Source organism: Haliotis cracherodii, unplaced genomic scaffold, assembly GCF_022045235.1.
Source record: "Haliotis cracherodii isolate W230 unplaced genomic scaffold, xgHalCrac1.p SCAF_10, whole genome shotgun sequence".
NCBI classification, from domain to species: Eukaryota; Metazoa; Mollusca; class Gastropoda; order Lepetellida; family Haliotidae; genus Haliotis; species Haliotis cracherodii.
In genome coordinates, this window is record NW_027266265.1 from 17737298 (window position 1) to 17762193 (window position 24896).

At 38.6% G+C, this 24896-nt stretch overlaps 1 protein-coding gene across 1 annotated transcript in view; it reads left to right on the forward strand.

Annotated features, from left to right (window-relative positions):
- Positions 1 to 24896, forward strand: part of LOC139454154 (protein CBFA2T1-like) — a 127985-nt gene that overhangs the window by 18834 nt on the left and 84255 nt on the right. Inside the window, exon 2 of the mRNA XM_071235685.1 lies at positions 19066 to 19155. Coding sequence (XP_071091786.1) covers positions 19066 to 19155 — 90 coding nt within the window. The remainder of the gene's footprint in view (positions 1 to 19065; positions 19156 to 24896) is intronic.

Here is a 24896-nt window from a genome sequence, read left to right on the forward strand (position 1 = left end):
CTTTATACTGCTAGCCCACTGAGATATCATGCAACAGGCTCCAAACCGAGGCTTTAAGTCCATGGAGACCACCTCCGTGGTCTAGTAGTAGAACGTCTTCCCGGAGATTGGAAGGTCTGAGGTTTGATCCCCAGCTGCATCATACCAAAGATGTTAAAAGAGGATAATTGTTGTTACCCTGACTGGCACTTGGCATTAAAACAAGGACTGGTTCAGAGTCAGTATACTGTGCCTGAGTGGGGTATTCATGCTGCATGATATCTCAGTAACACTATAAATAAATCGCACGCGCACACACACATTTTGACCAATCTGATGCATTTGATCATGTAAAATATGCCAAATGTACATGTGTAAGAAAGAAAAATTGTTTTATCATATATGACAATTTTCATACAAATAAGGGTCAGTGGGGTAGCCTAGTGGTTAAGGCGTTTGCTTGTCAAGCCGAAGACGCGGGTATGATTCCCGACATGGGAATTTCTATTGCTATTAGCGGCATAAAACCATTCTCACTCAATTCATACAAAGTTTTGGTAAATAAAATAAATAACATTTCCATCGGGCCCAAATTATCTATATTATCAAGTGCTCAAGTTAATAACGGCTTAGGGATGGTGGGGCAGCCTAGTGGTTAAAGTGTTCGCTAGTCACGATGAAGGCATGGGTTTGATTCCTGACATAGGTACAATGTGTGAAGCCCATATCTGGTGTCCCCCACCGTGAATTTGCTGGAATATTGCTAATAGTGAGTGAGTGAGTGAGTGTGAGTTGGGTTTAATGCTGCTTTTAACAGTATTCCAGTTATATCACAGCATGTCAGCTGAATGTGGGATGAAAGCCCGAAGTGATGCAGGTGTCAGATGCCTTCCACTTCAGTGAAACCCAAAACCACGGGTATGGTGCTGACAAACCTAGAAATGTAATCATGGTGAACCGTGATTGGAACCCACAATCACAGGTTTCTGGCGTGCCCAAGGGACGCAACTCTGCACAGCAGAATGGGCGCCTTAGATGACTGGGCTACCCATGCCCCCCACTCACTTTTAACAGCTTAATGGGGACAATGAAACAATCGCTTTCCATTTTTGAAAATGTTAATTTCTTAAATCAAATCCTCATGTGGTCTGGTTATAAGTCATGAACATACATCGCACTGCCGCTGATAGTTGGGATTGTACAATAACACGCCATGTGTATTTTGATATACTTGAGAATGTGATGTACTTGTATCAGTCAGACTCCCATCATAACACACAGAAGTGTAGCATCATCATCAAGATGGTTTGAATTCATAGAAATATCTTGCAGCCACTGCAGCTGCTGAAACCTCTTTTTCTGTCTCCTGAACTAGGATGAACCTCCTTGTAAGAAATGATATCCTTTCTGCAAAGGAAGAAGCGAATCACATTCATTGAAGTGGGCATGAGGCTCAAGCCTAAAGCCAAACATGAATCATACATCTTTTTCTTTCTCCTTGCTCACTTAGTCCTACAATGTCAAGCTGTTTCACAATTACACAACAAATCTGTTTGTGGCTTTTCGTCAGTTGTTACTTTTAACCTCGTGTCGCAGGGGTCCGACTCGAGAATGGCAGTAGACGAGGGAAGAATTAAGAACGGTTCCTGTAATATTTGCACATTGAAACAAAATTGACTTTGCAACAACCCCTACAACAGAAGCATATGGTGTCGGCATGGTAGCAGGACTTGTCCTCCAGGCCACTCTGGGAACAGTTGTCAGCACATATTGCCCGACTCTAGTCCGACAATGCAGATTGGCGTTTTTCTAACGTAAAGCCACTTGAATATGTTTGTTAGTGTGGGCATAGCTCCTTGATGGTGTTCTAGATAATGGTTGATATAACAGTTTAGAAAACAGCAAGGGGGCACTCAAGGCTCTGGAAGTCAGTGGCAGCACAGATGGTTGGCCATCTGGGAAACCCTTTACTCTGTAAAAGGAAATACTATATTTCATAATGTGTGAAATTATTAATTCTGTCCTGTCACATAATTTTTGTATTCTGAGTTTGTTTTTTCCAATTCTTCTTGTAATGAAATCATATAACTTTATGTAATTCATTTATTTTTTGGAATAATTATGGAGTAATTTATTTAGGGAAGGACATTGAGGTCAAATTCATCCAATAATGTACATTAATTTGAAAGTCAAGGTCAGTATTTTGATGTGTGTTCATCTGTGATTTTAGTTTGCAAGAGGGAATACATCCTGCATAATGTATGTTTTGTAAAACATTAATTTAATATTGATAAACAATAATGTTAATTATTTGTTTTCTACGGATTTTCTGTTTATGTACTTTATTATAATGCTTAGTACTCATTTGTCATCAGATATTGTTTGAAAATCACATTATTTCTGCATGTCAATAGCGAATTAGTGATTACTTGTAATATGCAAATGAATCTTCAAGGTCATTGTTGTCGGTGTGTACTTTAGTAATCCTTATTGATGACTGGGCTTAATTTAGAAAATTAAATTTAAATCCATCAGCTGCTGTGTTTGAGCCCGACCATCCAGCCTGTGAAACTGAATGCTAAATCTTTGAAAAAAATGTCACAAAATTCTCATCAAAGACTTAATTTTACTGCAGAATTTCGTAGGTAGAGGCTGCCAGTTTAACTGAAATAACTTCATGGCAAAAAAACATTGTCGCTCTTTTCAACGTGAGGACAGAAAAGTGTCTTCATTAGTCGTATACCAGCTGATCCCAGTTAAATATTTTTCGAATGAACCTTGTCGTGTTTAAACACCTGGGCCCCGTGCCTCCAAGTGATCCAAGCGCTCCCACTATGACCACTCTATATGTTAACATGGTCTTGAACTGGTTGTAGCACGTTATATAAGGGATATCATTTTATGAAATTGTGAGCTGGCCCTTTATCCTATGCATACATATGTATGACTGAGGCTTCAGTGCAAGAAATGACACAGATGCTCGCACATTTCATATTGAAACTGACAAGGGTCTCAACCTATTTAAAGTATTCACATGGCACCAGATGACACATGCAACATTAGAAATATTCTTTTGTTTATTATCAGAATTTTGCCACTTTGTTCAAAAATAGATTTAAATAATAGATAAATTGGCCTTATGAAAGTGCAAAAAAAGTCAGATCACGTGAACAAGGACACAGATATTTCATGGGCTACAGGCATATGTATATAATATTAGGAAAGTTACAATGATATTCTATATTATCAGAAGATGAAATTTGACGTTTTACTGGATTAGCTCCCTCAGTCTCCATGGTAGGCAGAGCTTCTGATGGGGGAGGGGATGGGGGGAGGGGATGGGGGGTAGGGTGGCATGGTGTCCCTGTCGTCTAAGGTGCTGCAGTTCGCTGTGCAGAATTGTGTCCCTTGAGAGCACCAGAAACCTATGGTCATGGTTGTGAATCCAGGTCGCCCTGATTATGTTTCTCATTTAGTCAGCACCATACCCATGCTTGTAGGTTTCACCAAAGTGGTAAACGTCTGGAACCTGCATCACTTCGGGCTTTCCTCACACTTCAAGCTGACATGCCGTGATATAGCTGGAATACTGTTCAAAGCAGCGTTATATATAAACTCAACTCACTCACTCCATCTTCTGACAATATCAGGGGAGAATGGCAGCCAATGGCTGTGTTGACAGTGGATGGATGAAGATGAAGATGAAGGTCAAGATGAGGTTGATCATCAGTGTCATTTGGAGATAAGTGATGAGCTTGCATGTAGACTGGTGGGGATTCTGGGTAAAACAGAATACTTGTGCCTCAACACATCCTTGTGCTGACTTCTGTAACCTGGGTCATTGTACTCCAAGCATGTCCTGTCAAGCACTTTTTTGTTTGCGTTGAGAGTGTAGGTCTCAAAGCTGTAGCTGTAATAGTTCTGAGTGCAACATGAAACAACCTTTTAAATGTGTGGATTGCATTAAAAAAAGTGCTACATGGCATTCAAAGCCTAGAATTCTTCTGGATTTTTAAGTGCATTTGAATAGATTTCTTTAAAAGCATGATTGCTTTCTATATGCAATTTGAAAATGAATATATTATCTGGATTCAATCTGATAAATATCTAACTCAATGGCTTATTTTTGGTTGATATTTCGAGAAAAACGAGCTTGTAGGAATTATGGATATCTGTCCCAACTAGGGGGGCACGGGTGGCCCAGTCGTCTAAGGCGCCACGATTACCTGTGCAGAGTTGCGTCCCTTGGGCATGCCAGAAACCTATGATTGTGCTTTGGAATCCCGGTTTGCCCCGATTATGTTTCTAGGTTTGTCAGCACCATACCCGTGCTCGTGGGTTTCACCGAAGTGGTAAACATTTGAGACCTGCATCACTTCGGGCTTTCCTCCCACATTAAGCTGACACACGGTGATATAACTTAAACTGGAATACTGTTAAAAGCGGCGTTTAACCCAACTCACACACACTCACTCACTGTCCCAACTAAATAAATGGTGTAAGTCCCAAGCCCTTAGTGAGCATTCATTTACAAAGGACAGATAGTCTGTAATTCTGAGTTCCAGTAGGTTATTGTATGTTTTACTCTTTGACATTTTTATAGAAAAAATGAAAAGAAATTTATGGAATGTCAACCCCATTGATCAACCCCACAGACAGCCTATTGTTCAGATGACACCATGTAATTAATTTGTGACGCCATGAACATTGGATGATATATTTTTCTCAACAATGAAACACTGTGATGTATTATGGTTTCAAATGACCAATCAGCATTGAGAATCGAATATGTGCACATGTGCAAGTATAGGAACTTATGGGTAATATCTCAGTATTGTAATAAGGGTATTGTTCGTTTGTCTGGGATGCATATGACATCATTGCATACCTAGTGACATATTGTTTCTACCTCATGGCTACTTGTGTTCACCTAATAACATGAGTGCTGCTGTAAATAACCAAAGACTTTTTTAATTCTGTGTTGATAAACATGTTTTCTTATTTGTTGGTGTTTGAGTATTTGATGCTGTAGAATTTCATTTGGAACCAACAAGGAGATTCAGAGGGAGTGTTTGAAATTTAAAAACATGACCAGGCTGCCATCAGGATCCGCAGACTTTACAAGCTGCAGACGCTGACTAAACTAAACCTGCTTATTGTGACAAATACATTGACACGTACATTTACTGCAGGCCATGAGGACCCATACAGTGTGGAAACTACTTGCCCGACACAAGTTCTGACAGCCACAGGCCTCAGGCCAGCGCATATTTCGAACACTAGTCACAGGTTTTAAATGTTATAATTTCTTCGCATCAAATACTGAATAACTCTTGGCAATCTAAAAACATATAATATTTATCTCCTAAATCACTCGCTCAATTCACAGTGAGGGTCAGTGTCCCCTTCAGTCTGGTAATTTTTGGTTTGCCCGCTCCAAGACTAGATTCAAACTAGCACAATAAAGTTGACTGTTTACCTACTTAGCCATAAAACCTCATTAACTCTCAATCTGCGTGTTACATGTGGACTTGTAGATCTGGATAAGAAGAATGTGGCGCTGGCTTCATGTCATCTGGTACACACATCTCAGTTTTCGTCACATTTTTTTACGAAAGAAGTGAAATGCTTTTATTTACAGTTCATAAAATATTAACATGGCAAGTTTAAGTACTTCTACATTCATGCAGAGAAGTAGTCAATATAATCAGCTTCTAAACAGACATATCTTTTTACAACGACATGAGTTGGACGGCTGTGAAACAACATTGCATGAGAAGTTCCTGTGCTGTTCAGATTATTAATTACTTTGTCGATCTTGTACAAACAATGTCAGAAATTAGAAACACTGCTTCAGTTCTGTCTACTTGAGATAACAGGGAAAAACCTACTATATCAGAGTATCCAATGCATCGTGGTGACATAACTTGGCTAACGGAAATGGACAAGTGCTTATGAGGAACCTGTGCTGTTTATCACCGTGTATATATACTTCCCCCTTTCGTTGGCCCTCTGGACCAGGGCTGAACCACAGTCACATGACTGGCAGGAAGTTGCAGCTTTCCGTTGGTACATCGGCTTTCCGTAGATAGCAGCTGTAGTATTGGATTGTTCAAGCTGATTGTACCATAATAATTCTGTTTCAAATATAAACTTGAAAATATTTCAACTTAGCTCTTATTGTAATTAAGAATTTTCATGATTTTGAAATGAATTTAGCTCTTTAGGCCCTGATGTCTGTTTTATTGATTTGAGGATGATCTTTAACACCATCAGCAAATTGTAAATGCTGTTTGATTGAAACTATGCTTTATATGTTCAAGATGTTTTTAGTATTATTTGTGTTTTAATTTTAAAATATTCCTTTTCAGGAAATTAGTTTCAAATCAACACTGGCAACCAGAAATGTTTCATTTTGCCCCTTGCCTCATGAGATATTGACCACACAAAAACGTAAAACAAGAAATTAAGTTTGTCCTAATGTTTACCAAACCATCACTAAACCTGGAAAAACAGCCTGTTAGTAGTTCACTCATCTGGCACTTCTATATGATCAGACTGCCTCCATGGTCTCGTGGTAGAGCGTCTGCCCGGAGAGGGGAAGGTCCAGGTTCGATCCCCAGCTGCATCATACCAAAAGGCGTTAAAATGGTACTTGTTGTTACCCTGTCTGGCGCTTGGCATTAAAGGGGCTAAAACAAGGACTGGTTGGCTCGGAGTCAGTATACTGTGTCTGAGTGGGTTATTCATGTTAAACTGCGGCATGGTATCTCAGTGAGCTAGCACTATAAATCGGCATCAGTCTGGACTAGTACAAGCAGCCACACATATGCATGCATGCACGTTGCTATTTAAGTGCAATAATCTTGGACGTTAAACCCCATTACATCTCATCATCTATATGATAATGGATCAGGCAATATAATATCAGACAAACAGAAATCATCTATAGCTGTAATTTTTCACAGGGCTACCTTGCCAGGAAATATAAAAAAACTTCAATGTTTGTGCTATAACAAGGTCTTTTTACATATGTTTTTTTTATATTCTTTTGGTATTAGTTTCACATAAAATGAAACATCCAAAATTTATATTTAACTAGAAAAATCAGTATGGGTGTTCACGCGTTGGAAGAAAACTCTCTAAAGGGAACCCCTTTGTTTCTTCAGATTGTTCATGTTGTCAGAATGATTACTAGTTACTTGTAGGCGCTATCAGAAGCTGTCCGTAGCTTTCAATTGCTCCCCTGGGGTTGATGCTTTATGAATATATGCCATGATAATGTATTTTAGGCACTTTGGGTTAATTCATGATCTGTTTGATTGTGAAAATTGCTGTATTTATGAATATTAGAATACACAGTAGCTAGAACTAGACAGTGCTACATATTACTGTTATTAGAATTGATTTGCAATGTAAAATTAATATCAGAATATTTATGTCTTAACAAAAACTAAAGGTCTAGGTTAGTTTGATATGAATGACACTTATGGTATTGCCGGAAACACATTTTAATCTCTGTATTCATCTTGAAAAAAGGCACTCCAGAATGGAGATTACTGGGAGATGAGATGAGACTGGTGAGAAAGGCTTGTGGTCAGTCTTTGAACTGGGCATACACAGTAAACAATTAAACTAGGTGGTATTTGTATGTCGAAATTTTCGAAAAAATACAATGCTTTAGATATCAACACTGCAGTACTGATGTAAGATAAGAAATATAAAAATGGTAATTTGTTAAGTTTTTATTTGGAAGATCTAAACATCTACTGAGGAATACAGATGAGATACTGAAATTTACAATGAATAAAAACACTTACGTCTGCAGTGTACATAACAAATATGTGCTGATGCGGTGTTAAACAATAATCACTCACTCACTCAACAAATATGTGCTGATGCAGTGTTAAACAATAATCACTCACTCACTCAACAAATATGCTACTTTCATGGGTACACCAATTCTAAATAAAAGCAACAAAATTCTCTCCATAATCATAAGAAATCTGGACCCGTAAAGATCCGGGGTAGAATAAGTCTTCAGAAACCCATGTTTGCCGTAAAAGGCGACTATGCTTGTTGTAAGAGGCGCTAACGGGATGGGGTGGTCAGGCTCGCTGACTTGGTTGATGCATGTCATAGATCCCAATTGTGTGGATCGATGCTCATGATATTAATCACTGACTCGATTATTTACAGACCGCTGTCATGTAGATGGAATATTGCTGAGTGCGGCATAACAAACCAGCCAACCATAAGAAATCTGTGCTAAAATGTAAGCATACCCTGTCTCATAGAGTCCCCCATTACAAACCTATTAGATTCACTGGTTATTTTGGTCAATAATTATTACCATTCAGATATTTGGCAAATATTGTAAAGAAAATGTTTATTTTCAATGGATATTGTCAGGAAGGGGAGATTTCTGGATATCTGGGGTCCGGATACCGTAAGTGGATTTGTACAGTTCCTCTGTTGCGGAAAGACTGTTCTTATCGTAATGTTCAGACAGTCAAATCCTGGGAGGAACATGTCTGTCCTATGCCCTTTCCCCAAGGCCAGCTGATGTCTGCCCATCTGAATGTTACAGGAAAACAGCTGCAGATCCCACAATGCTAAATAAGTAGCCTCCTTCTCTACCCTACCTGGGGGACCATCTGATGAAGCCTTTATCACTGCACTATTTGTGTCTATGGATCGGCATGAGGATGGACTTGCTTTGGCTATATATAGGGGTCACTTTTGTCCTCACTGAACCACTGCTGTCCCCTGACCTGGTCAAGTGTGACCTCTAGTGACCTGTGACCTGAGCCCTAAGGACCCAGCTGTCCTAGAAGTTCGTTTAAGGGAGGGACTGTATGGTAATAACCTGGAGTGTCCTTATTCTGGTTGATTGATGTAAAATCTGTTTGGAGAGGACGGAGAGGTCATTGCGATGCTGGTGATGTTGTTGGAGACAGTGGGGAATAATTTCAAGGAGGTGGGGTGGCCTTGTGGTTAATGCATTCACTCATCATGCATGTTGAAGAACTGCTCTTCATTCCTTAGAGGTGTATATTTAGATTAACATTTAGTCCCAGAAATAATGTTATCTTATTAAGAAATATGTATCTACAAAATAAAATAGAAAATAAAATCCAAATGGAGCCCAGAACAATGCTTAGAGAGCTGAGGCAGTCTAGACTTGCCAAGTGATTATTGACTTGAGTTGGATTCCTTTTTTAATTTATAGTTTGGGTCTGGGAGACAGACCAAGGTGTAATGTGTGGAGCCCTTTTCTTCCCAGGCATAATATTGTTGGAATATTGCTGACAGCCATTTGTTGGAGAAGTCTGAGAAGAGTGATGATTGTGCCAAGATACTTATGCAGATGCTAATGACTGTCCTGAGAGAGGGAACAGAATGATTTTGTCAGTCATAATGGAATATATTATTTTGACTCACTCACTCACTCACTCACTCACTCACTTACTCACCTGTCAATGCATCATCCACCCCATCACACCTCTCACCCCCCCATCACACCTCTCACCCCCCCCCCCCCCCCCCCCTGCTCCTCCATCGCTCTGGTTGATGCCTCATCCACCCCTTCACACCTCTCAACCACCCCCCCCCCCCTGCTCCTCCATCGCTCTGGTTGATGCCGCATCCACCCCTTCACACCTCTCACCCCCCCCATCACACCTCTCACCCCCCCCCCCCCCCTCCTCCATCCCTCTGGTTGATGCCTCATCCACCCCATCATCACACCTCTCATCCCCCCCCCCCCCTCCCCCCCTGCTCTTCCATCCCTCTGGTTGGTTGATGCCTCATCCACCCCATCACACCTCTCATCCCCCCCCCTCCCCCCCCTGCTCTTCCATCCCTCTGGTTGATGCCTCATCCACCCCATCACACCTCTCATTCCCCTGCCCCACTCCATCTCAGTGATCAGTGCCTCCTCCTCATCCCCCCATCATCCCCCTGCCCCCCTCTTCCCCCTGCCCCCCTCCAGCCCTCTGATCTGTGCCTCCACCACCCCCACCAGCTGCTGAGGCAGATGGGGAGCAACTCCAGTTCATTATCACCATCATGTCATCAGTGACTGTGGTCACTTTTGTTGCCCTCAAGAGGACCTAATCTGGACACGGGTCAATCACAATCAACCTCTTGTGTCACCAACTGGACAGTCATTCACCCATTGTCATAATTGCAACTTTTCAAGTCAACTAATACAATTTTTATGGCTAATTGACTCCATTTATGGGATTAGATGATGAGGAACTGTCGAGATTTAACACCAGCTAAATACTTGTAATAGCCTTCGGTTGTAGAATTACCTTACTTTCTTGAGTATAGTGCACACCCAAGTATAATGCACACACCCCTCTAGCGGATTCAGTATTTTGGAAAAAAGAATTTGAATATTATGCGTCGAAAAAAATTACACTGTACCCCTTCAATGAATTCTGGTAACTGAACGGGTGATAAGAAACTTGGTCAGTACAAATTTGAAATTTGAGGTACAAAATCACCAGACATGTTGATCTACCAATTATTATTTTCTATGAATTTCAGAAATTATTTTCCGCAATATCTACTTTCTTTCTAAGTGGCATGTAATTATTGTTATAGAAGTTTGACCTTTTCATACAGGTTTCATGAGGTGTATTCATTGTGTCAAGTTATGAAGAACTTGGACAAATATCGCTGAAAAACAAAGGGCCAAGTTTTGTTCAGAGAAGGGAAGCAGATAAGCTCTAGGCATGACACTAGCCTACGTGATTTTAATAACCTCAGTAAAATACACTTGTATGTTTCTGTAAGAATCAGGCCTTTCCGTGGTTTATGTCACTGCTGTCATGACAAACTCAATGAATCTTCTTGGTGTAGCAGGGCATGGAGTTATCCCACAGATCATATCCTTAGTTGTCAGTTAACCTTTCAGATTGGATTCGGATATCTGATGGCTGTTACATTGGCACCCAATGTAGGGGTGAGCATGTTCAATTTTCAGCAAAATTAGTTTCAGTACACCATGTGGCACAGGACATGCCTTCTGTTGACAGCAGTGTATGTAGAAGGCGGTGGAGTGATCCTGCAGATGACATCCTTGTCTTGTCAACTAGCATACAGGATTGACCTCTTCCTTATGTTTTCAAGGCAACAGACCTCAGATCAGAGAGTCTGTGCTTGATTCCCAGGACTGATCAGAGAGTCTGTGCTTGATTCCCAGGACTGATCAGAGAGTCTGTGCTTGATTCCCAGGACTGATCAGAGAGTCTGTGGCTCGATTCCCAGCTTACATGAAAGAGACTGAAAGTCCCCAGCACAGGATCCAGAAAAAACATTGCTGCTACAATGGCTTCAGACATTTATATGGAGGAGTATGAATGTGATTTAGGTTGATGTTGAGGAAGGACCCAACCTGTGCACTTATGCAGAGACACAACTTGCTGCCCTTGGGGTAGTGAGTATCAGTTGTAGTAGCTGAAGGTAGTAGAAGCTTATTTGCGCCCATGGGAAAGAAACTTTAGTTTTAGAGTTATCTCCCTCGGCTGGCTGTACTGAATGTTCATTTGAACTCTTTTTGTACTTCAACAGTTATGAACCATGGTTTACCCGGAGCTCTGATTTCAACTCAGGGTATGAAAACAGCAGTTTTTGAATTAGGTTTATGTTCAAACTAAAAGCAGATAGCCACAATGAAAATAGTTGTACCCCGTCCCTCTCCATTGACTCAAGAACCTGGGGAACCTGACCCCCATAGACTCCAAGCAGAGCTCAGGTTTCTCAAGTTACAATCAAACAGTGCCCAGTCTGTGACAGGTGAAAGTGTCACTATTCTATAGTGTTGTCATCACAAAGTTTACTGAGTTTACTAACTCCACAAGGGTTTCAGACCTAGAATAATGTAATTGGATCCAAATAAGCCCTGATTGGACAATGCACCTCAAGTGTCGACACACAAACACATTGAAATCCTTGGTCTAACTTAGCTTCGTAACTGGGTAGGCGGGTGCGCTACTTAATCCACCCCGTGTTGGTGAAGAGGGGTGTAGGGAAGCCTCGTACGACAAGATAAGGAGGGGGGGGAAAAACTGCGAGTGTCTATACTGATCTCGGTCGCCATTGGTGTTTGTTTTACAACATCTCACAGACAGATGTGAGAGGGCCTCGGTGAATTTTAATGTTATTTTGATAATCTCAAGCTGTTCTGTACCTTACACCTTTAACAATACACTCCGAGTCTGGCTACTCACAGCTTTGACTTACCCTTCACAAAATGGGTTCGTTTTCTCAACAAGATGGATGTTTTAATGCTGATTTAATGGCCACAGAGTTGTTACAATTAATTGAGGTTGTTATGAAGGTGATTTAGAAGTGAGTGAGTATTTTTTTATTTTTTTTAGGAGACTTTGGATAAGTCTGTTTTGTATGGGCTCAACCTCGGGGTCACATGACTCATTATCATAGTTTAGACAATCAGATTATTGACGAGACTGTCGCTTGCTACTGGTGGCGAACAAGAAGTTGGCACCCTCACCATTTTTTTTTTTTTCATAATAATTTTATTGACAATCTTTTGGGAGTCTCAGTTCGGGGAGCTGTCAGGCTGTGTAAGCAATACCCATATACTGAGCCAATTAATTAGTAGCGTCATGCTTGTCGTAAGATGCAACTAACGGGATCCGGCGGTCAGACTCACCTGACTTGGTTGATGCATGTCATCATACCCCGGTATCCCAATTGCGTAGATCGATGTTCCTGATGTCGATCACTGGATTGTCTGGTCCAGACACGATTATTTACAGATCACCGTCATATAGCTGGAATATTTCTGAGTGCGGCGTTAAACAACAAACAAAATTAGAGTAGCTGTGTGTCATAGATTGTATTTGTAATGTTCTATTTTGTAACAAATAGTCATGCCCGAGGTCGAGTTGTGATTCAAAAACAATATTCCAGTCATATTTCTATGGGTACTCAAGAAAGCGTTGTTTAAAGCGGCGTTAAACCCCACTCACTCACTCACTCACTCACTCACTCACTCACTCACTCACTCACTCACTCACTCTGCTTATGAAATATTGATTCTCAAGGAAGCTAGGTGCTAGCATTCAGAATAAGCATTTGTTATTATTATTTTATCATTAACTTGAAGGATATACTTTTTTAATTGGATTAAAGTAACAAATTTACTAATTTTTTTATACATAATGGTTTATTGAATAGACGTTTTTGACTTCGCAGTATAAAAAATGTCAATATGTTTTATTGACATTTTCAGATCAGGTTCAGTTAAAGAAACATGATTTGAGGTTACTTTTGATTGTAGCTATTTGTAGTAGAGGAAATCTACCATGACAGGGTGAAATGTCTGTATTAATCGTTACAACACAATCAACAATCATTATAACACAAAGGGAAAACTGCAGTGTAAGCCAGTTCAGACTCCAGCATCTCAAGGATGTGACATCTGGTGTGCAGTCTAAGACATTTTCAGATCCCTCCATGTAAATAATTGACAAATTCTACACAAAGGCCATGGCCATGTCAATAATTAGAGACATCATTATCAAAAACAGTTATTGATAATCAATTCTAATTTTTTAAGGCATATCTTCGAAAGAACCCCAACAATATATAACGACAAACACTTTTTTTTAATTACTGAGTAAACATCTTGACAATGATGACATTCTAGATCTGTGTTGAAAAAGAAAGGAAAACAGTTCTTGTAGGGTTTAAATATTTTATACGCCAACTCTCAACGGTGCCTCGATTGGCTAATTATAATGGTTATAATTTACAACAATGGGTGGTGCCTCTAATTCTGTAGGACATATTGCAAATAATTACCGTGTCATGTATATTTCAACACTTGTCATTCTAGTTCTTATTGGGGTGTGGTATTATTACATTTGCTAATTAATAGATTTAACGATTTTTGTGTTTGACTGTTGTTTGCTTATAATTGATCAGATGTAACTGCATCTGTTTTACAGCAAAGATTAATGAGTACATTTTAGCTAGAGGCTTTCCAAACGATTGGCTATGTTACAGAATATGGCCATGTCACTAAACTGCATGGTGCTACTAAAGAAAGTGTAAACTAGAAAATTGTACTTGACCAAAAAATTAAAAAACTTTATTAAAACATTACTAGGCTGAAAACAGTCACACAATCACTGCAGACTGTATGTCCAAAACATGATACCCATATCAAATACACCACCATCAAATAACCATTCTTGGTGTGTACTTTCGTTTGCCTAGCAGTTTAAGTAAACATGCAAATCTATATGAATTTGTGTCTTTTTATGTTTTATGCATGTTTTCACACATAAACCATAAATATGTATGCCACACAGTGTCACAAATATTAAACCATATAACGTATTCTGCAGAGTGTCACAAATATTAAACCATATAATGTATGCCACACAGTGTCACAAATATTAAACCATATAACGTATGCTACAGAGTGTCACAAATATTAAACCATATATGTATGCCACACAGTGTCACAAATATTAAACCATATAATGTATGCCACCCAGTGTCACAAATATTAAACCATATAATGTATGCCACACAGTGTCACAAATATTAAACCATATAATGTATGCTACAGAGTGTCATAAATATTAAACCATATAATGTATGCCACACAGTGTCATAAATATTAAACCATATAATGTATGCCACACAGTGTAATAAATATTAAACCATATAATGTATGCCACACAGTGTCACAAATATTAAACCATATAACGTATGCTACAGAGTGTTCACCCTCCTAGACTGAATTCCATGATGTGTCAAAGTGTTTAGTGGATACTGTCAACATCAACATTAAAATGCTGATGACTTTACATAAACATTTTTTGTTCTAGAAATTTCAAGGAAAATGTCACTGAAAAGAATTAGATCTGTATTATTTTTTAAATGAGCAAATGTTTCCTGTGTTTGATGATGCCAAAAATCCACATGTTCCATGTCATATATAAAAAAGTCTCTTCTCAACGATTTGAACATATTTGATCTTTTTCCTATCAATATTTCAATGTTCATTTGAATTAATTAATAGCATATTTGAGTAAAATGATATTTTTATTGTATATAATTTTAATGTTTTCGTTTTGTATACTTCTTACCATCAGCATTAATAGTAAGAATCTCTCACACTATGGAGTATATAAACTGAGTAAAAAACCCGAACGAAGAACGATATTGTTTACAGCAGTTTGTGGGAATTCGTATGAGCTGCATGTTTAAAGTGTGTTTTGATGCAGATCAAGGAGAGAGAGCAAGTGTTATGGAGACATAAACTAAGTGATGTGAATAAGTGCTGGGCCTTTCAAGCAAACAATACCACCCTCGCTATCAAGCTGATCGCAATAGAAACAGCACAATAGTGTTGGACCATGAATCCTGTGCCACCTCGATATTTCACAATGGGGTCATTGTGTGCTGACATGAGGCGCGTGTCGACGTTTCACCCAGGGTCAGCTGGGGTGAGGATCCATGATGACAATTATGTTCCCTGATCAATTGAATCGCCAGCGTTTTTCGCAACAGACTAGCGAGGGCTGGTGGAAACAGCTGGTCTGTCTTTGAGTCGGCCATCATTAACACCTGGTGGTCTGTAGGTTACGAGAGGGCTCTAGACCCAAGGATGGAGGCTGGTTTTGTTTTAACAGCTCTGCAAATCATGGAGGACGGTCTCTGAATTTGTGTATTTAGCTAAATCTGTCCTTAATCCAGATTTGTTTGTTCATATATGCTGTTGATCATTGATTAGGGCTTATTTAGGAGGATTTGATGGTTTAAATGTGCACATTTTTTTTGTTCGGGATTGATGTGAGAGAATTAGCTGGAACAAAATGGTTGGTTAAAAAAATGAATTAAAACATATTCTGAGACTTTGATACATGGAGCTATTTCTTGTCTCAGTGTCAGGGTTTGTGTGTTTGTAAAAGATAGACATATATAACAGAGACCTATTTCCTTTATGAACATAAACAGCCAACTATTTTCGGTTCGATCCATGTTTAGAGGCACTAAGATACCAAAAAGACCAAAAAGCAATATGGTGGTTTGTTTTCTAAATGGACATGAGATATTGTATACTGAATCAAAAGTCTCTCTTACAGATCCCAGAGCACATTTAATCAAACAATCAAAACATTCCATTCTCATTCCATTCTCATTCCATTCTCAGCTCCGGCAGCCTGTTACTCAACGCATTCTCAGCTCTGAAATTATAAGACTTGAGAGTTCCTTAATCTCGAGGGATCCATTATAGAATCATTTATATTTAACCTGATACTTGGCTTTATTTCAGGGCTTTTAGTTAGTTTATAAATCAAACAGTTTTCCAAATTCAATTTACTGATTGTCCTGACTTGAAATGAGTTGTGGAACTCTCCTGTTCTGTGGAGCAATTCACGGTGTGGTGTTACTTCCATCTTCACAATACAACATTCCTCATAAAAATAAACACTGGTCTGTCAGCACTATACCCTTCGCTATATCACCTGCATCACTTTGAGCTTTCTTCTCTTCGAAATGACATGCCATGATATAATAGAAAACTTTCATGGTTTAATAACCAAATTCACTCACTTACTCTCCTGTATCAATTCATCAGTTAGCTATTGGTCTTGACAAATATGTACTTGAAATAAATAGGGTTGACCAAACCAAATATGCAATTTCATATCTTATCTAAGTGTTTTTTTAATATAGGGATAACTTTTTTATAAATTTAATAAAGGATGCCTGTTAGAACAGCCTCTGTTGATTACAAAGATAACTTTTTTTAAAGGTTTATTCAAGTGGGACCAGGACCAATTCTAATGCATACAGTATTACTGCAGATGTGCACCTATGATCCCTCTCTGTTCTAGCCACTGGGTCTTACAGGGCCATACCTACCGGTAGTTTAACCAGTGAAACTAAGAAAACCAATAGTTTTTTGTTTACTCTAAAACAGGAAAAACTATAATCCAAGCTTTATGAAAATTTGGCCATAGGTCTGCCAAAATTTAGAACTGATAATATACTACTCCACTTTTGATAAGGGTGATCAGATATGTCGTTCTATTTAAATATACACTTGACATATTATGAGAATCGTGTTTGTGTATCGCGGAAAGATAACAAATATCCCTATCACAAGGGGAATAGTGTTATGGAGAGATTTCACCACGAATAGAGTACCAGTAAACAATTGCTGATGAAATACCATGGAAGATTTTACATTACAGTTAATCAGTACATTATTTTTCACCAATTCAGAAATAGTGAAGGAGTGAGTTTGGTTTCACGACGCTTTTAGCAATATTCTAGCAATATCACGGTGGGGCACACCAGAAATAGGCTTCACATGTTGTACCCATGTCGGGAATCGAACCCTGGTCTTCGGCATGACGAGCGAACGCTTTAACCACTAGGCTACCCGACTGCCCCCCAATTCAGAAATAAAGAATACACAAATGATCGTTCTTCAAATTGATTACCAAGCGTGAAGAGCATGTGTAGGCTTCTGCAACATGACAAATTCACAGCACACTTTGAAATGCCCAGCCTCGGTGTTTAGTGGTATTTAATTGACACCTATCATCATGTGACTCCCTGTTCAGGTGTCGGAGCGATGCATCATCGTGAATTAATCACTCGCATTTTCATACCATGACATAACTGCTCCCTTGGGGGCCCAGCATTGCTATCCATCACTGTGAGGTCCGTGGTCAGCGTTTTGACTGTGAAATGCATTACAGTTCATAGTGTTCCTCATGAATAATACACCATGTATATATACATGTGTGATGCTTTATATAGCAATAAATATTGAAATTGACTCCTGTCAGGAATATACATGGTGTCAAATGACAGGGTGGTGCGTGTACTAAGTGACTGCGCCAAGGTTATGGAACTGACTGAACTGATGTTTGTGTGTATGTTATGAAGATGTTGGTTTCTTAATTATTTATGATATTTTGGTCAATTTGGTCACTGGGGTCACGGGTTGCAAAGCAAGATAAGTTGTCTGTATGTTATGAAGATGTTTATTCGTTGGTTTCTTAGAGACAGTTATAGATGAAATAAATGGCTACAATGTAACCAGTTCTAATCATCAACATCAGGTTACACAAAACTTGATTTAACAAACATTGTTAATAAAATACATTGTTTCTGTCAACCAATATTCAACAAACATCAAACTGATCTCAGTTTCCGTCAAAACAAATCTGAAAAGATTCATCAGACTTTTCTGGTAAATAATGAAGTTAAATGATCTGATGAATAACATTTACTGACCATTTTTGGAAATAATTAAATTTTTTGTTATATAATATTGTTTTCAGTAATTGAAATAACATATATGTATTCTAACTAGACTTAATAATATATCTGTAAATTTATCTTAAACATTTTAATTTGGAGATCATTTATGAGTTCTCAATATTCACTCGAGAAGATTAGAATCCTTACTTTGTTGTTTCACATTTAAATGTTAAGGAGATGAAAATGATTTTTTAATACAGTTTAAACATCTAAATTCAAACTCTTGTACCCTATGATCTTTGATACTATCTTGGTTGACTTGAAATAAAGACGGTTTCAGATTAAAAGGTCTTAAAGTAACCTATTAGAATAAATGATATACAGATTGAAATAATTCATAGATTAATATTTTCATGTTAGAACACGATAGATATTAAAAGGTGTTTCTCATTTTGAATTCACTGGCTTCCGTAGCCTGTGTTTAATAGTTTAATATAGTTGCCAGTCTACTCTTACCTAATGAAAAAATGACGAAATGATGAAAAAAGTAGAAAAATCAGTCACCCATGACAATATCCTTTCATCAGTTTCGCCTTATACTGCAGTCAGCATTTCACACTTCGTCGCACAGTAACAGCAGATATCCGATCACGGGGCAAATCTATTGACGATAACCCTGATAATAACAAAAAGCTTCTTCCTATGTATTCTACCATAATGAGTATTATCTGTGGGATCGTTTTGTGTTTTCTAACCTTCATCTGCCATCAAGTCGACACTTTGAATAATTTACGACTTTGACTGTTTCAGTTTGGTTGAACTACGCTGACCAGACGGGACGGAGCGGATATCCACTGTTCCGAGGACAAACAGCAGGTCCAACAGCCGGACAGCCAGATTGTAGGTGCTCTTGCTTCATTATTGATGTGATTACGTTTGATTAGTTATTCATAGGCTGGACGACCAACAGATAACATTTGGCTGCAGGCTTGGTGGCGGGGCTGGCTTGGGTGGGGGTGCTTTCAAGGGGCGATGGAACGTGACCAATCAGGTCTCAGCTGACATCTGGCGAGCAGAAGTGTGTCTGTTTGTCATTACAAGGTTATACATTGGTTATTGTTATCGTAGTTATCGTTGGTAAATATAATTTTCTTGAACACATTTTGGGACAGAGTTTACTAAGTGATGAGGCTGAAAAAATTGGAAGAGGTTTTAAATCAGCCGTGTTCATTATATCTGCCTGAAGGATACGGAACATAGAGATGCCATTTAGTAATCCTTGCGTAATGATGGCGATCTTTGATGTAGACTGTTTGATGATGTCATGGCTTTGGTGATGATTGTGAAGGATATTTAATGGTTATGATCATTGGGGGTTTTAAGTTCATACATTTTTAAACAAAATTTAATCCCTGCACTGAATTATTTTCAGATTCAGTTTTTGCAGTTTGAATATTGGTTTCAATTGTCAATAATTGGACTATGTTTTCGTATGATTTCATCATGTGCGAATTGCCAGTTGTTTAGGGCGCTATGAATCACTGTGTGCAAGGAGCGTCAGTGATTAAAGTGTTTGCTTACCACGCCAAAGTCCTGGGTTTAATTCCCCACATGGGTACAAAGTGTGCAGCCAATAGCCTTTCTATTGCTGTAGTGGCATTTCACCCAACTCAGTCACTGAGCAGAGTTGTCCCCCTTAGCTGTTTCAGGAATCACAGATTGTAGGTTTCTTGTCTCTTGACACCATAGCCATGCTTGTTGGGGTCTACAGTACTTTGTCTATGACTTGCCTCACTTTGGCCTTTCCTCGAATCTCTACCCAACAATGGAAATAACTGAAATATTGAATCTGATCGAAGCTGGTTTGAGATGCTTCTATGATGTTTCAATCCCAAATCTGTTCAATGCGGATGTATGTCCTTTATTCTTTGGAATGGTTGATACAAAACACTTTTATCAGTGACATTTAGTGCTTAATGTATTGGAAGGATGCACTTGAAGGTGCAAGATATCATTTCTGTTGTTGTTGTTTTTTATCAAAGATGTAATGGGGATCACTACATGGCCACGGACTTGTGAGTCGTCATTATTGAACACAACCAGCATCTGCATCTACACATAATGCCGTGATGCAACCCACAAAGACACAAAACAGTGACATCATGTCTGTATGTACCGTATATGACCGTAGATAAGCTAATCTCATAGATAAGCCGGGGTATTAACTTGGTCCTTGAAATCTGTATCAAAGTGTTCTGTGCGGTAGATAAGCCGTACCCCCAACCTAAAACTACTTCTCGTCATGATCTGTCATTGGAAATAAAAATATCAACAAATCCATATTGAATTACGCAAGTTAATCCTGTCGTTACACCATCGGTAATAAAAAGTGTTTAATTGTATATCTAGACTCTATATTTGTAATCTACATAATCTTTTCAATTAATTTTAATCAAACTTTCATTCAATAATATTTACATTAATTTCGGTGTCCACTTTAACAAACTTATTTACAGCAACCATGATCATATTACCTCTGTTGACACCTTAAAACAAACCTTACTTACCAGAAAATGGATACATATATCGTAACTGCCATACTTTGACTTGTTAAAAGTAATATTTGTTGTAGTTTGACGATTAAATGTCAACATATTGTTTCTGCGATGGAAATAGCAAGATCGCGCGAAACCTTCACGTTGATTTGTCAAATTGTTCCATGCAAAAGAGTATCCGACAATGCACAAAAGTGCTACCACAAAACCCTGGTAATGGTTATCATTATTAGAAGATATATAGTAAAACCTGCAATTGGAATAACACGATATCAGAATAAATTATTTGTAGAAAAATAGTGATTTAAGAAACTATTTTTCCCGCTCATTGCATCAAAATTCTTTTCCGTTATATTATTTGGTATGTTTTAACATAATCACCGGTAGATTGGGAAAACATGTGTACAGCTGATTGCTATTTCCGGCTTAGTTTACGCGACAATACACGTGGTAATCTTTTTCTGTGCATATAAAACAATGCCTAGCATAACCTGAAATACAAATGAAATGGTAAATCTTCATGTCTGGTGGTGTTTAATACCAAATTTCACATTTTCAAAAACAAAGTTTGTTTTAGCATTGTTCAATCACCTGAAGCGATACAATGTAGTTTTTTGACCAACAGAACAAAGGTTTGATGAAAGTGTAACCCATACATAAACCGACCCCCTTTTACAGAATCTTTTTTCTAGTCTTCAAAATTTGGCTTATCTTCGGTCATATACAGTACACACATTATAATGACATCATGTTTGCATGTACACACAAACCAGTGACATCATGTCTGCATGTACACACAAACCAGTGACATCATGTCTGCCTGTACACACAAACCAGTGACATCATGTCTGCATGTACATACAAACCCATGACATCATGTCAGCATGTACACTCAAAACAGTGCCATCATGATTAGTGGTGGGACTGGTATTCTAAACTTAAGATTAAACTGCTCCCAATGAATACTCTTTGGCAGCCTATACCTCTCTCCCTCCCTCCCTCCCTCTCTATCAGAATTTAAAAAACCTGCATATTCTTAAGAAAACTAATGTGTATTTGATCATGCATTTTCAATCAAGTTAAATATAGTGATACATTGAGAGAAAAAAAACAAAAAAACTTCAAGTGCAACAAAAGACATTTCCCAGAAACATGTTTTTTGCTGCTAAAGCAGTAGAACCGCTAATGGTAGTCTGAGCAGGAAACTTTAAAACTCAAAATCTAATTACAATTGTAATAGAGAACCAAGAGAGTAGGATGAGTTTGGTTTATATTGATGGTTGATTGTTCCAGAGTATTATGAAAATCATCTGCTCTGAAGTACTGGCAGCTCAACAGGAAGTTTTTGTTTTGTTTGTTTGTTGTTTAACGCCGCACTCACCAATATTCCAGCTTTATGACGGCGGCCTGTAAATAATCGAGTCTGGATCAGACAATCCAGTGATTGACATCATGAGCATCAGTCCAAGCCATTGGGATCGATGACATGCATCAACCAAGTCAGCAAGGCTGACCACCTGTTAGTCGCCTCATATGACAAGCATAGTCGCCTATTATGGCAAGCATGGGTTGCTCAAGATCTATTCTACCCCGAATCTTCACGGGTTCAACAGGAAGTAGAGTCATTACATCAACTTGATGTTCAGAGAGATTGACCAATGTCGTGCGCAGAACACACCCACCTCATCTTCATGCTGTCCATTGCTGGCCTGTTTTCAGCAAGGACAAAGATTTTTGTGAAAGTGGGATGCATGATGCTTCGGGTGCTTGACGAAACTAAATAATTCATGAAATAATTTGTAGTCATGGTATTTTTGTTGAACACTTAACATCAAATGAGTTGGTTGTGTTTGATGTTTCTTTCTAAGGTTAGATGTCATGTTTAAAGGGGGAGTGCATCCCCCTCCATTGGGTTTCTGTGTCCTCTGAATCCATGACATAGTTGTAATCAATCTGACATGAACTTGTAAAGTGATGCAGCCAATGACCCAAGACTGACGTATCAAACAAGAAGTCATTCAATGTTCTTTGTATGGCAGGCCCTGAAGCAACAGTGACAGTTGTAGTGGATGAGAAATAATACTGTCTGCTGTAGAATTGATAATGTGGCATCTTGGTTGAAATGTAATTGGTTTGAAAAGACTTAAAATGGTTTTTTTTAACAACTTTAACAGCACGTGACGAGTGTGAGTTATTTATAGTACATGTACAATAAAACACTGCTGGGAGAATAAACCATGAAGGGTGCATCCCGCAGTATTTTATTGTGTAATAACCGAATGGCCATGATACGTTTATTTCTTATATGGGATGTCAACATTATGTACAACCTCCTTAAGGATGTTAGTAAAATGTAAATGCTTTGCAACTATTTACCCGTATTTATATAATGCTGACTCCCTTAATAGAATCCGACCATGGCAACGTCGGACAAGTCCAGTTTATGAACAGTGGGGTTAACATTGGTCTTTCCCACATATTCTGTATATCTGTATCTTTTCTCCCAATACAGATTGTCATATCTCTCCCACTTTTGGTAGCCATCTGTCGGCCACTGCCTTTATCTGCGTAGCCCAGCTACATCTATGGGGAACAACTTACTTGACACTTCCCTCTCAAAAATAACATTGTCCAAAATATGACGTCATGAAGTCGCGAGCGGAAATTTGAATTTCAAGAAAGGACGTCATGATTGAACAATGTTTTATTGTGAAATTAACCACACTTCGTTCTTCACTGCGATTTATCTCATAGCTTCTTATATACATGTATGTATACATAATGAATATAGATATTGGCCAAATATATTGAGTCCTGATTGTGTTGCTTGTCAAATGTAACCCATGAAATTGATATACTACTATCCTGATGATTGGCTCATGCCAGGGGATAGTTATAGAAAACAGTTTTCTGCATATTGTAGTCAATGTAACAATAATTTTTTATATGAGTAAAATTCCAAACATGATTGAAATAAATGAACCATGAAACTTTTTAAAACCATTTTCTGCTGCCAATTAAGAGTTCTGTTTGCATTATATGCACATATGGTGCTAGAACAATTAAGTATGTAAAATAAGTTTTGGGGGCAACAGCTTGGCTGCAGTGTGTGTGTTGCAAGGACAGCACATAATGGTCTATAATGAAACAATGTTCATGTGCAAATGTGCAAGGCAACATATGTTTCTTTCTGAACAATAACATGGGACGCAATGTGTATATGGTGTTTGATTTTACATTTAATTTGAGTATATCTGTATATGTTATAATATTGGCATCCACAGGCTGTGAAACTTCATTCAGACCTGATTAAAGTATACTGTTTATTTGGGTGTGGAATGTCGACAGGTGGGCAAGTTGGCTGAGAATTGTCAGGTGAAATTTGCATGATATTAATGTGGCATATTGTACATTGATATCAGTGTTAGGACACAGCTGCTAACTAGATAGAAGATATGTAGTGTTGTCACCCTGACTTCGGCTGCGCACTCCTCTTAAATTGAAGAGGATTTGTTTGTTTGTTTCTTGAAGGTGTTATGTAGTGATTTGTTTATACACCTTTTACAATTATCATTAATTTACTGGCCGACATATTGTGTATTACTCAGATCATAAATCTAGCTTCTTTTAAATTTTAAAAAGTGGAAAAATGAAAATGGTTTTGTTTGTTTAGTTTGTGGTAGGGCTGGGATGGGTAACTCTGGTACTAGGATTGGGTGGTAGCCACGGGACTAGTCATGTGATGTATAGTTCAATGACAAAAATTCCCTATGACACCATGGTTACATTGCAAGCAACTATTGTTCGCATTTCTTCCGGAGTATGCGTGCATTCCTTCTGACTTTAATATGTTTGAATAAGATAAAGCTTCAGTCAACTGCAGTGTATGCATGACCAGATGGTAGGGTAGGGTTGGGTAATAAGGGGTCGGGGACCCGGGTAGTAAATCTGGACCTGTTTCAGCACTAGTTTGTGGCTCCTGACCTAATGTGTCCATTGTGTATATAAATTGAGTAGAGACACACAAAATGTACATTGTGAGCCCTGTTTCAAGCCAATTCACTCACTCACTCACTCACTCACTCA